The sequence below is a fragment of the Schistocerca piceifrons genome, chromosome 9 (genome assembly GCF_021461385.2).
Source record: "Schistocerca piceifrons isolate TAMUIC-IGC-003096 chromosome 9, iqSchPice1.1, whole genome shotgun sequence".
Taxonomy (NCBI): domain Eukaryota; kingdom Metazoa; phylum Arthropoda; class Insecta; order Orthoptera; family Acrididae; genus Schistocerca; species Schistocerca piceifrons.
In genome coordinates this window covers 165,697,244-165,712,224 of record NC_060146.1, presented here as the reverse complement: position 1 = coordinate 165,712,224, position 14,981 = coordinate 165,697,244, and the positions used below count along the sequence as shown (strand labels likewise).

At 40.1% G+C, this 14,981-nt stretch overlaps 1 protein-coding gene across 1 annotated transcript in view; it reads left to right on the top strand.

Moving 5' to 3' along the window:
* LOC124716952 overlaps nucleotides 1–14,981 on the top strand; it is a 59,748-nt gene that overhangs the window by 27,961 nt on the left and 16,806 nt on the right. Inside the window, exons 3-4 of the mRNA XM_047243542.1 lie at nucleotides 397–542; nucleotides 14,359–14,549. Of these exons, the coding sequence (XP_047099498.1) occupies nucleotides 397–542; nucleotides 14,359–14,549 (337 nt within the window). The remainder of the gene's footprint in view (nucleotides 1–396; nucleotides 543–14,358; nucleotides 14,550–14,981) is intronic.

The window sequence follows — 14,981 nt, the reverse complement described above, 5'->3', positions numbered from 1 at the left end:
ACTCATTGCTAATCAGTTGTGTGTGATGGTAACAATGTTTTAGAGACTTTGTTAGGTACAAAAATGATTTTGTTGTGTACTGTGATATAGAAATTGGTAATCCTCTCCTGCTGTGGCCAGAATTTGTTAAGCTGAATTTTCAGTATGTTTAATATGGTACACTTCGAAGGGCACACTGAGTCCTACATTGGGCTACAGTCACGTTGGGTTGCCTCGTCCATATCGGTCTCCCAATGATCATTTACATACACTCAAGCTGGCCTCTCTCAGAAACTGGGTATTTTGTGTTCACTACCCATCTGTTTTTTAGATGTACATTGAAATACTTCAGGTGCACAATGTCCCTTAGCGCTTTTTTCTTTCTGTTTTTTCAGCTAATTGTTTTCCTTGTTTCAGAGAGGTTGTGGACACTATATACAACATTAGCATACGAGACCGTAACTTTGGAAGAGTTGGCGGAGCTGTTCTGGCCAGGCTGACTGGGACGGAACTGGAAGGCTTCAGAAAGGCTGTGCTGAACAGGTTGCAGTCTGACTACGAAGGTATGGATGTTACTTCATTTTGGAACTCATTGTGTGGTTGCATGTATGTTCCATTTAGTTACTTTCACTCCCATTAATTCACAAGTCTGATTCTGAATGACAAGAGAAAAATTGTGATTAAGATGCAAATTTTTACCCAGGAAAAGTTACAAAATTTTTATGTACCATAATCTGTAAATAAAAACAATATGAAAAGGATATATTGCTGCTCACCATATAGAAGAGGTGTCTATTGGCAGACTGCACATCGAAAAGAGACTGCTAAATATTGTTAACTATTGAACAATATTCTCAATCAGTGGTAGACAAAACAAAACATACACCCATTCCCAGATGCAGCGCACGCGTGCGCACGTGCACACACACACGCACACACACACACACACACACACACACACACACACACACACACACGGCCACTGTCATCCATGGACACTAATGCATGACTGTGTCTGAGATGAACAGTGATCTATGCTGGGGTGGACAGTGAGGGTACAGATGAGGTATGTGATGGGGAAGGGGAGATGCTGCCTGTCAGAGTGAACACGGACATGGTGGCAACAAGATGGGGGGCCTCCCAGATGCAGCATTGGGAACCTGTGCTCCAGGTGGGATGGGGAGAGGTTGGGGAAGGCGGAGTAGAGAAGAGAAAAGGACTATGCAGGTGCACTGGTAGGATAGAAGGCTGTAGGGAATAGGGCTGTTGCCAAAAGGCAGCTGGATCACCCAGTTGCCAAACATGCCAACCAACACTGTGTGCTTAACTAGGACAACTGCTTCAAAGCCTGTGCCTTCTGGATTCTTCCTGGCATATCAGCTTTTTTGAAAAATGCAAGTGAGAACTCTCCCTGGAACATATTGTTTGTTCTTGTACCTGCCCTGGCTCAACCTTCACTAGTTCCTGTCCACCATCTGCCTATCCTCTTTCCTGCTCCCACTCCATCCGTACACCTGCATGCTTTGTATCCCATGCATCACACGTTTCCAGTTATCTAATCTCTACCCCCTCCTCCCAGCGTAACTTGCTGATGCTGCACCCAGCAGGCGTATCCTATCCCACCACATTCCTGCATACTTGCACAGGCCTACCCTGCTATCCTTCATGCAAAATGCCTTTTCTGTGCCCCACTATACACCCCAGAAAATATTGTCACTCACATCAGATACAGTCGCTGACCTGTACAGTGTCCTCAATATCTTGCACGTGTCAGTTGTGATCAGGACAGTGTTCTGTGTAGTTGCAAGTGAATTATGTCAGAGCTAAGTGAATTCGAACAAAGGCAAATTGTTGGTGCTCGTGTGGTGTAACCGAGGTAGCCTAATTGTTTGGTGTTTCCTGAGGCACCATGTCATACATGTAGAACACGTGCAGGGAAAGCGGAAGTTCATCATCCACTAAATCACAACAAGGAAGAAAGTGTGTGTCGACTGATCGGGACAGGTGCTAATTGAAGAGGATTGTTATGAAAATAAGAGGACAATAGCTGCAAAAGTCACTACAGATTTGAGTGTCACACTTGTGAAGAGATTTGAGTATCATGCTCATGAACCCTTGTTACCACCAAACAACACGAAGGGAGCTCCGTAAGCAGGGAATTGCATTTAGAGCCGGAATTCCAAAACCACTCGTCATTGATGAAAATACTAACAGGAAAAATGATGCCGAAGCCATAGAACTGTACTAAGGAGCAATGGATGAATGTCGTTTGGTGGCAAGAGTCTTATTTCACACTGTTTCCAGCTTCTGGCCAAGTATATGTTCTAAGAGCAATACATGGCTGGGATTTGGTGACAATTTGGGCAGCCATACCACATCATTCCATGGGCTCAGTGGTTACTCTCCAGGATTGCATTCCTACTGAAGATTGTGTGTCAACAGGGCTGGTGTTCACAGAGCTTGCACAGTCCAGGAGTGGTTTTGTGAGCACAAGGGTGAATTGTCGCGTTACCCCGGACCACCACAGCCACCAGATCTCAGTCCTTTGATGTTGACCTTGGAGAGAAGGATGGGTGTTATCCACCTCCACCATCATTACGTCACATTGCCACAGTTTGCAGTCTTCAAGAAGGGTCCTGGAGCAGATGCGCAAAACTTATAGGTCTATATCTCTGATGTCGATCTGTTTTAGAATTTTAGAACATGTTTTTTGCTCGCGTATCATGTCGTTTCTGGAAACCCAGAATCTACTCTGTAGGAATCAACATGGATTCCGGAAACAGCGATTGTGTGAGACCCAACTCGCTTTATTTGTTCATGAGACCCAGAAAATATTAGATACAGGCTCCCAGGCAGATGCCATTTTCCTTGATTTCTGGAAGGTGTTGGATACAGTTCCGCACTGTCGCCTGATAAACAAAGTAAGAGCCTATGGAATATCAAACCAGCTGTTTGGCTGGATTGAAGAGTTTTTAGCAAACAGAACACAGCATGTTGTTCTCAATGGAGAGACATCTACAGATGTTAAAGTAACCTTTGGCGTGCCACAAGGGAGTGTTATGGGACCATTGCTTTTCACAATATATATAAATGACCTAGTAGATAGTGTCAGAAGTTCCATGTGGCTTTTCGCGGATGATGCTGTAGTATACAGAGAGGTTGCAGCATTAGAAAATTGTAGCGAAATGCAGGAAGATCTGTAGTGGATAGGCACTTCGTGCAGGGACTGGCAACTGACCCTTAACATAGACAAATGTAATGTATTGCGAATACATAGAAAGAAGGATCCTTTATTGTATGATTATATGATAGCAGAACAAACACTGGTAGCAGTTACTTCTGTAAAATATCTGGGAGTATGCGGTGCGGAACAATTTGAAGTGGAATGATCATATAAAATTAATTGTTGGTAAGGTGGGTGCCAGGTTGAGATTCATTGGGAGAGTCCTTAGAAAATGTAATCCATCAACAAAGGAGGTGGCTTACAAAACACTCGTTCGGTCTATACTTGAGCATTGCTCATCAGTGTGGGATCCATACCAGGTCTGGTTGACGGAGGAGATAGAGAAGATCCAAAGATGAGCGGCGCGTTTTGTCACACGGTTATTTGGTAAGCGTGATAGCGTTACGGAGATGTTTAGCAGACTCAAGTGGCAGACTCTGCAAGAGAGGTGCTTTGCATCGCGGTATAGCTAGCTGTCCAGGTTTCGAAAGGGTGCATTTCTGGATGAGGTATCGAATATATTGCTTCCCCCTACTTATACCTCCCGAGGAGATCACGAATGTTAAATTAGAGGGATTCAAGCGCGCACGGAGGCTTTCCGGCAGTCGTTCTTCCCGCGAACCATAGATGACTGGAACGGGAAAGGGAGGTAATGACAGTGACACGTAAGGTGCCCTCCGTCACACACCGTTGGGTGGCGTGCGGAGTATGGATGTGGATGTAGATATAGAAGTAGAAGAATGGTATAAGAGTCCCTTGAAAATGACACAGGACCTATATTTATCTGTTCTGAGATGACTGGAAGCTGTTTTGAATGCCAATGATTTTCCTAGGCATAGTAACATGTTGAGCTTTTGGCGTTTCCATATGTTTGTCAACCTTTTTTTTTCCTACATCTGGTAAAGGATTTAGTCCAATAGCTAATAATATCTGGTAGTCCCCCCCCCCCCCTCCCCTCCCCACCTCCGAGGTGGCTGTCTGCTAATCGGCACTTTCTTTCTGTGGTCTGTATCAAATTTCCATTGTTTGGTGGTTTTTAAGTATGAGTGTATACTTCTTGTGATTGCCAATCTAAAGACTGGTTTGATGCAGCTCTCCATGCTGCTCCATCCTATGCAAGCCTCTCCATCTCCCAACAACAAGTGCAGCCTACATCCATTTTGAAGAGAAAGCAGAATAATCACTCTTAACTTTGCAAGAGAGCATTGCTCTTTGTGATGAACACAATAAGTAGGCTATTTCCCATGTGTTTTTCATAGCACATTCTGTCAAGTCAGCCTTGCATATTTAAATGAAACCAATTTGTCCAGTGTAAATCCACCAAGTGATACAGAAGTGTTTTCAAAGCATGAGTAAAAGTAAACATGGTCCTGAAATTTTTGATTATCACAGGGAATGAGCTTTTTGTGGCACCTACATTGTTCCCATATATCTTTCACACTGCTGGAAGGTCATTATTGGCCTCAGATAATGCACCAATTTTAAGTGTACTGGAAGTTTCTAATGTCTTGAGCGATATCACTAAAATGTAAATTTTGATTTTACGTAAAACAATAGTGATTTCAAATTGGTGTTGTAATGAATAACCTACAAAATGATGACTGAAGAAGCATCATCTTTATTTAACTCCTGTATGGGGACAGGGTGTTCAAAATTGTCAGCATGATAATTAGTAGTGTTTAATAGTGTATTGTGATATACAATGTGTCACAGATACTGGTAAATCTCTGCAATGCTGTGTGAGGCTCAATGCACCATGAACTCTAGCGTGCTCCATTAAAATGGCACTTGTGTAGCTATGTAGTCTGTAACACATGTGGTTGAAGGTCAGTTGGTAGAAAACAATTTTTGTGTAATATATGTTGTGTATGTTACATAAATGGAAAAACAGACATTAAATATAATTTCTCAATAAGATATTTTCGTGATAAAAATTAAATGCGTAATGTTATGTACTAATTCTGCTTTCTGCTAGATGTTCACGAAAAACGACGTACTTGCATATACCAATTCCCAGAGGTGTGCTAAATCATTCAAAAGAATGTATAAACACAGAGTCATTGCCATAATTACGAACAGCAACAAGATATCAAAATTAGGATAGAATTCGGATTGTAAGACGAAAGTCAGCTTAGTAGAGGAGGCCATTGTATGAACAAGCTACATGATTATAACAAGATGGGCTTTAACAGTAGTAGGTATGGGAAAGATATTGGCGAGAGGAAAAACTGTACAGTCATAATATTGAGCAAAGCCTGACTGTTGGTGTCATTACTGAGCAGCCAGTGAGAAAAATGTCACTGCAGTTCAGTGGCTACTGAACTGGACAGGGGCCGGTGCAGCTATGCTGGTACAGTCCTAAATATGGGCCAAAAGAGAAAGACCTCTGTGAATGTGGAGCTGTTCTTCTAAGCAAGTGGCAAAACTTGTATGGAGGGAAAGTTACCACTGTCATTTCCCAATGAGCTAGAGACTTGAAACTTTGAACATAGCTCAGAACTGGATGACAGCTCAATATTAACTCACATCTTTATCTGATGCATGGCAGAGGGTAATTTGTGCACTAATGCCATGTTGGTCTGCAAGAACAACAATTGGAGGTAAGCCTCTGTGTGCTTGAATCATTATAATTTTTACTTTTTTGGTCTTTTTGGGAGATATAAATAGGAGGAAGTTATGTGTCGGTTGACTCGTGAAGATAAACAGAAATAAACCTGAAATTTACCTAATGTCTCTGTTGTAATCTCATAAAAATGTTTGAAATCAAATGAAAAATTTCACACATGCTGTACTAAAGAGCAGAAAATAAATATTCAAATAAAAATCAATTTTAATATACTACATTTTTAAATCAGACTAGAAAGAATAAAATAATTTCTCCTTCCCCACACAGATTCCTAATCCTGTACAGAGAGTCCTGAATATTTTTGATTGTGAAATTTTAATAACTATGAAAATACTTGTCAGGCTTAAAACGGTGTATTGTGTGTACCCCATGTTTTTTGTTTAAAGCATTTTCATTGCTGTTAAAGATTAACAATCACATATTTTCTGAGCTATTTATATGTGGCTAGGAGAAATTGTTTTATACTTTTTAATCAGATTTAAAAATATAAGGGGTGGTCAAAAAGTTTCTGCTGGAGGGCGTTGCTGCAACATAGCATGATTGTGATGTGGGTGTATAAGAATAGACGTGTAGGCAAGGGGTTATTGTGGCATTTGTGTCTTTCCGATGTGAGTGTGGTAAATGTGGGAATGTAAACTAAGGCTAGGTTATTACCAAAAGCGTCCAAACACGACCAATGTGCTGTTGTAATTTTGTTGGCTGCCGATGGACAAACACTGGTAAGCATCTATTGGAGATAGAAGAATGTGTATAGGATAGCATGTGTTTAGAAAACGACTGTTGTGGAATGGCGAGCCAAGTTCTGTGCTGGTTGCGATTTGACCCAAGATGTTGATCAAGCTAGGAGGCTAGCATGATTCATTCTGGATCAACTCAAGTGGGACACTCAACCACCCACCCTATAGTCCTGATCTTTCCCCATGTAGTTATTGCGCCTTCAGTCTCCTAAAAATGGCGTCAGAGGCTTGCCAATTTCTGTCAGATGAGGATGTGCAGCATGCAATTAAGAATTTCTTCACACAGCAGGACACAGTGTGTAAAACAGATATCTTCAACCAGGTGCATCGATGGGTCAGTGTTTGAGGTGATTTTTCCTGATCGGCATACCAGTCCTAGACTGTCTGACTTCTGAACAGAAATTTTGTGATCGCCCCTTATGAAAACGGATTTTTATTTAAATAATTATTGTCTCTCAAGTTGGAAATTTGTTATAGTATTTCACAATGCACACTGTTCTCATTGTGTGGGGCTGATTAGTGCTGGGGCCTTGTGATAGCAAGTCAGTTAAGGCAGGAAATCCAGTAACATAAATGACAATCTGAATTGATCAGTGTTACTACTTTCAGTGGTGGGTTAATGATCTGTCTGTTTCACTTGCTTCTGTTTCTCTTAATGTTTGCACATGGTTCGCTTCGGTATTCTTTACATTTTTAGAAAAAAAAATTAGAACACACTCAGTAAAGCTGTCATCAAACTAAATATCACTGGAACACCACAATGCTTTGCCAGGCAAAATCCTAATGAAGGTGGTATGTTATTACATTCTTCAGTTTTTTGAACTGGTTTACCCAGCCAGTTGTAGGGTACCTACAGTTTAACTTGGACTAGCACTGTGCAACACTCTATTTATCACAGTAACAAACATTGCCAGTCATGAGAGAAGTCATAAGTAATGGATAAAAATTTTAGGAGTGACTGGGGATCAAACTCTGGACCTTCGGATCTGTAATCTGGCACTGCAGAACTGAGCCACCATACCACACATACTCATTTAAGTTTCCACTTGATCAAAATAAGCATTTAAGTTATTTGACAGCATATTCTGTTTGACTTGACATGTATGGGGACATAGCAACAATATGTATCACCTCAGTGACCAATACAGTCTAATATTCTGTTTTAAGCTGATAAGAGTTCCTTGTGTGTATTGTTTTCTCTAAGAGCATCTTCTGGACAGTGTTAAACTGCTGCTGGGTGTGTATTAAAAGATGATCCCTTGGTCTGCCAGTTCCTGTGTCCTGGGCCATTCCCATCCAAGTGGTCTCATTTTTGGAAAAAGGCCATCTTGTAAAACTTGCACTCTATTAAGCAAAGTATGGATAATTTGAAGCAAAGTCAGCTGAAAAAATAATCGAAAAAAATGTGAAGTTCAGTTTCTTGTAACTCTGAAAGAAGCTGAGGGATAAACCTGAACATTACATGTTATAAGTTTCCAATTCAATGACCAAGAATATAAAATTTTATTCTGTTACTATTCTCCAATAGTTAACAGATTGAGGACAAAATTGATGATTTTTAGAAAAACGTCAAAAATGTATTTTTTGGCCCACTTTTACAGAAAAGTCTTCTCCAAATGCTTTTAAATCATTTTCATTAGACAGACTGTCTTAAAACATCTAAAAACTAGATTTGGTTCTGCAATGTGAACATGTAAAGCCTTCCAGAATGAAATTTCCACTTTGCAGTGGAGTGTCCACTGATACGAAACTTCCAGGCAGATTAAGATTGTGTGCCGGACTGAGACTCAAACTCATGACCCTTGCATTTTGAGAGTATGCCCTGAGTTTGAGTCTCGGTCGGGCACACAGTTTTAATCTGCCAGAAAGCTTCATATAAAGCTTTGAAAAACACATGGTGGAGGTGCATTGAAAGTGGATCCATATTCTGAGTCTCTCTTTTCTTTTTTGTAGACATCTCTACAGCATCCAGATCTGCAAAATTATTTTTATAAAGAATGAAATGTAATGAGGGATCCAATGAAAAGAACAGTTTTCTCTTTTTTAATGGCTCTAATAATCTGACATAAACAAATTTGAAAAGAGGATTTTTTTGGGTTCTGTCTTATCAAAATTTCCTCTCAAACATTCAGTGACATCATTTGGTGGGCAGTATAGTTTTCCTCATGACGTTCTACAGGAAATTAATGAAAAATTCGAGTAACTTGAAGTAAACATAAGCTTAGAAAAGAGACCTCTTCTAGTGTTGGTCTGGCACTTATAGAAATGTGTCATCAGGCTTGGTATCCTGTATAAAGAAACCTTTATCAGGCTTGGGAACTTGTAGAAAAGAAACGCACCTATGGCTGCTGTTGCGCAGCTATCGGATATGGCCCCTATGGCAAAGGGGTGCCCGTTTTCTCACTTTAAAAGGAATCAGTAATGGTCCCCCCCCTCTCCCCGTACCACCACCCCTCTCCCCCTCCCCATCCCCATCCCCCTCCATCCTCTCCCACCTCCTCTCCCCTCCCCCGTCTCCAGTCTCCCCCCTTTTTCCCCCCTCCCCATCCCCCCTCTCAATGAACCACGCCATTATAGTTACAGAGTCTTTCACCAGTGTGCCACATAAACTGCAGACTATGCTAATACAAAGTATGCTTTAACTTAAACTGGATTTAAACTAGCATATCACTAGCATTACACAGTAAAAGGACATACTAGTAATTCTCTACAACATGAACCCATTCCGAAAATGTCAGCAACACTGCCTTTTTTGAAGTTTTTAGAGTTATTCGGATGATTTCTCATTTCCTAGTCATAGACTTTTGTTATTGCCTTCCCCATATCACACAATTGTAGAACATTAAAAAAAAGATGTCAGTTTTAAATTGAGTACCAGGAGAATTTAATTTAAAAACACTGACTTTTAAAAATTTTTCTGTGTATACAATCTATTTTCATATATTATCAGTTTAAACCATATGTGGTATTTCAAATAGCATTTGACTGTTCAAAAGTAAATCTACATGTAATACACATACTACCTGATGGTGAATCGGTGTACACAAAAATTCATAACAGGTTTATATCAATTGAGCTGTCACATGAAGCAGGGATTTGAAGAAGCTGATACATGCTGCCATGTGAGAGATGAGGAGGGAAGGTGAAATTTGTTGCTTTGAGATCAGGCATGAAGTACTGATCAGCTACTGTGGTAGAAATAACTCACAGAAGTAATAAGTTTCGTAAAAGCACTTTATAGAGACGCTCTTGTTTGATTTAGTACAATACCTGAAATTAAATGAAACCTATTGCAACACTTATTGTAACAGTTGATAGTTCGCTGTTGTTGGCAGCAGTCGAAAACAAGATTTCAGAATCATGAATACTACAGACTTGTATCGTTATGTATCAAACAGATCTATGGGGCCAAACGATTACTTAATGGTGACACTGACATAATGTTATGAATGAACTTTCACCATGGGGTAATTCGCGATTGCATTAATACAATTATCAGCATTGAGCAATTATTCACTCCACAAATGTACTCACCTGTTTTCATTTTCTCCTTGTCGCAGCCCAATGTTTATAATAGTTTTTCTTGCTTTATCCTTTGTCAATGGAGTTATAAGACGTGGATGACCCAGGTGTAGCTTCTTCATTCATTTTTCTGCTTACACATCAACACAGATCAACTGCAAACAAGTGACTGTTCACAGTCTAATGGCTGCTTAACTGCGAAGCCACACTATGTTGGATTGCAGTCAGTAGTTCCAAGCAGCGCAAAGTACATGGTCCAAGGAACCGAGAAAACCACTTTCTTTCAAATGCTTTTGCGTACTTGCCAGTTCTTTCACTTTTAAGCAATTGAATAAAGGTAGAAAACCCACTAATGACATAAACAAATAAAATCTGCAACTGTGGAAACCATCAAATATAAGATCCCACTCTTGGAAATCACAGTTGGTGACACTGTGTGTCCAACGACATATGGATAAAGAATAAAGAATGAACAGAACAAAATTGAAGTATGGTTTTAAACAAATTCACGTCAACAATTTATTTATAATAGTTTTTTCACCTTGAGGATGTTAAAGTTTCAATGTCGAAATTGTGTACAAGCACAACACAGTATCAAAAGCCTTATGAGCTTCTGTTTCCAGGGGTTGCTCCTGATCCCAAAAACAGTACATATGCTATTTTTACATGGTGCAAGAAAGTGATCAGCATTTCCAGCCAGGGAAAAGTGCTTTGGAAAGTCACGCCGAGAGCATGAAGCACCAGAGTTTCAGTGCATATTTGCAGAAGTCACTGCCACTTACATTCATGCAATGTTCCAAATCTTCAAATACAGTTTTCAACACAATCAGTCATACATCACTCTGAGGTATTTTTATTAATACTTTGAAGGAGGGAATTGTGAATTTTGTCCCAATTTTGAGAAAATGTATAAACAGATTTTAACCTGAAAGTACAATTTATTAATTGGTAAATGTGTATTACTTACTAGCTAATACAGATTATTTTTGTTTTTTTAATAAGAGTTCCAGTATCAAATAAGGCAGTGTATTCCGAGCCACAGATCATTCTGTAGAATACCGTACAGTGCAATCCTGTTTATTATCAGATGATGATACATGAACGGAAATTTTATGGGTTTTGGGCACTGTCAAGAGTTATCTGTCAGTTTGGATCCCAGCAGATTTTGTAGCATTATTCCCTTTGTTATTTATGCATAGTCAAAGTGCAAATAAAATGCAACTGCAAAAATCAGAAGTTTTTTTACAACACTGTAAACGGGTTGGCACAGTACATGACCTCATTGACAAATCTGAAATGATTGTTCTAAAATTTGATGAGAGTGTGATCTCAGAAGATCCAGATGGATTTGTGTGCATGGTTTTGGGACCAGACAAATCATTTATAACAATATGTTTCTTTGCTTCCACTTTTTCTGAAACATATAATGGCAAATGATTGACTCGTAAGTGTAAAAAAAACTGATTTGGAAAACTTAAAAATGTTATGCAGTTACCAGTGGATGTGCCAAACATTAATTTAGAACTTTTAAATATATTTGTCAGATACTACTTGAATTAGGCAAATCCAATCCTTGTTGTTATAAAGTCGAGTGGTAGATCCTGAATTAGCACTCTCGGGAATGAGGAATATAAGAAGTTTGTTTTCTTGAATAACACACTCAATTAACAGGCATGGGAAACATTATACATGAATGTAGAGCAGTCCCTCAAATATCAGAATAGGTGTGATGGCAAAACTGCATAACTATGTAAAAAATTCACGGGCAAGAGTTTGTTGTGTGAAAGCTGCTGCTGTATACAGCATCACTGGTTTGTGCATAATTACAACTTTAACAGCCCTGTTAACATTACCATTCACATACGGCAGATGACAGCTGCCTGATACTACAGTGGTCCCCATGGCAGAAGTGAAGTGCCATCAAGAAAAAGCGCAGGACAGTTATTGTCACTGTGGTTGTGGGTGTGGTGCCAGTACCGGAAAATGATCCTGTCTGCTTGGTGCTTCAGCTGGAAGTGCCTCTTGGAAGTTGTAGGTGGGTGTGGTGCAATAAAGCGAGAAGGTTGTGGTTTTGCCATTTGCCACAGTGTCTAGTGTCCATGTAACTCTCCTTAAAATGCCAGTTGGATCAGTATAAGGAGGCTGTAATCATGGTTTCATGCTGTCCATACAAAATCATTATGTGCAACTAATCGTCCAAATCGTTTAGCACATAATTTGATGGTATGCCATGTCGGGAGACTTGCAAGGGATGCAAGCTATATGGTGCCACAAATGTTGTATAAAGTCTAGATGATCATGAGGTGGTGATTGCAGAGAATTTGCATCAATAAATTCTCCCAGGAGACTAAATGCTTTGCCATTAACCGGTTTTTCTACTGATGAATCCGTGTCTGTCTTGTAAGTATTCTGCAGACCAAGGAGAACTATCAGAAGAGCATTCGTCCAGGTGGTATCGTGCCACATAAGCGAAGCTTTGAGGGAATGGTGCCATCGCTCAATCGTGCCGTTGCTTGCCAGACGATAGCTGGTGGCTTTATGGTGTACATATCCACAGAACCTTGCAAGAACTCCCCACTTGTTCTAAACCTCCAGAAATGTCTCAGTTTAGCTGGTGAGTCTGTAGGTAGTGTATAAGAGGTGTACAGTATAACTGGCCATGTTTTACCCACCTGAGTTTTGTGATAATTAAGCTAGTCTGTCCTTCAACTGACTTCGTGAGCCACAGTTTAGGAATTCTTCCTATCTGTTATGTGGAGATGCTCTCGAAGTTTTATATCCCTTTGCAGAGTGTAGCAGTGCCGCTGGAGTCTGAAAGTGCAATACAACTGTCTACGTTCTACATAATGAAGCAAGAAGAAGTTTCTGTGCAAATAATTTTTACACAAGATGCCATTATAGTGCATTTATTTAAGAGACTAAGTAAAATGAACTTGTCCACAGTGATTGTAAGCTAGCTGTTAATGGTACAACTTATTGTGAAAACAATTATTGTTGCCAAAGAGATTTTTATACACTTATTGAAATATTGTTAGTCTGATATTTGTGCGTGTTGGAGATAGCTGCATATTGTGTGTTCAAAAATTTCCCTTACAGACTTGTAGGATTCTAGGACTTGTACGTAGGAGTGAGTACATAATATTTTGAATATGAACCCACATCCAGAAACATACTGTTTCTGTGCTATAGCCATTTGAAAACATGTTTGCTAGGTAGGTATGCAGCAGTGTAGTCACAGTGGGGAATGGTTACGTCAGATCGGCTGATGTCATTTGACATCTGTTCTACCTGTCTGACTAGTCTGAGCCCCATTCACATGTCTGTGAATGTTAGAGCAAAGGACTGTGTACAAGTTTCCAGAATACACTGACAAGAAACTCACATTAATGGAAGAGCTACTTGTCACTTTTATCGAGATTGTTCTCTGCGATGTCTGACTCCCATTGCATACCCTTTCACCAGAATCCTACAACAGCTTTGTCGAATGATACCTTCACTGTCAGCAGCGGACTACGATGCTCCGAGGAGACACTGCATACCCAAAGTGGAGGAGGCCGTACTACACCACATTGAAGAGAACTCATCAAAGTGCTTGCTATTAATGAGCAAAATTGTGAAAGGGTCACACTGAATCAATTATTTGTTTCCAAATGGTTGTAGCACAGAAATAGTAAGTTTCCAGACATCTAAGTGTTTGTCTTTTTGTGTTGATTCTGGCCTATGGCCTGTGATTTTAGTCTGATTTTTTAGTGTGTTTCTCGGTGGTTGCCTTTCCCTTTTTTTGTCTCTATGGTCGACCAACCACTGTCACACTCTGTGTGATTTTAATTCCTTTTGTCTGGTCTCTGTCTGAGTCTTTCTGGTCCTGGGTCGTCTGTTGTCTTTTCCATTGTTCGTTTTTCTTCTGTGTGGGTGTTTTTAAGTTTTGGAAAAAGGGACCGATGACCGTAGCAGTCTGGTCCCTTTAATCCCACAAACCAACCAACCAACCAACCAACCAGACATAAGTTCCATTTTGAAATCTACTCTCTCCCTTCTACAAGTACTAGAAGTTTGTAACGGGAATTTCCAAACATGCTCTACATGCAATGCAAAATATTCACTTACCTGTAGTGCCCGTAAAATGCAGTCAACATTAATTTATTCTCACTGGGTAAATAAAAACTGTAGCTGTTCCTTTTTTTATTTTCAAATAACTGTTTCTAATTTTTGTACAAAAATTGGTTTCCAGTCCAGCATCTTAAATAATCCCATAACTTTCTGCAAATTAGATCGCGAGAAGATGTTGGCAGCAGACGGTGGAGCCAAGTTGATGAACTTTGTGTGCCTGCTGGGTGACCTGTACCACAAGGTGGTGCTGAGGAATGGGCTGCCGCTGCGAGTCCTGGCTGCCCCGCTGGCGACCTGCCTCGGCATGGTGCTTGGGCGCAGCGCTTCCAAGATTGAGATCTTCACTCAGCAGGTAGAGATTTGCTGCAGGTTACTGATTTTAGCAGAAAATTGCTTGACAGTGGTGAAATTGAAACTTTTATGTGGCTGTGCATTAAAAATATGAGGATCAGCTTCAAGATTTTATAAATGGTACTGGAATTTAACATTACTATTGTTTTAAAATTTGTCTTTTGCTATTGTTAAAACAATGGCAGCTCAGGAATTGACTAAGTAGTTCAGTGAGTGTTTCAAGAAACAGTGGTGGAGGATGGGGAGAGATTGTGTGGAGGTTTTCATTGGGCATCCCCGCCTCCCAACAATTCTTGTGAAGGTCTAACTTGATAATAATGCCTCAAATCGCTTCATGGCATTTTTTGTAACCAGTTTCCCTCATAAATGTCCATTGGTAAGCTGAATTTTCTCCTTGTTTTGAGTCTGTCATTGTTGAATTTCATGAAGAGTG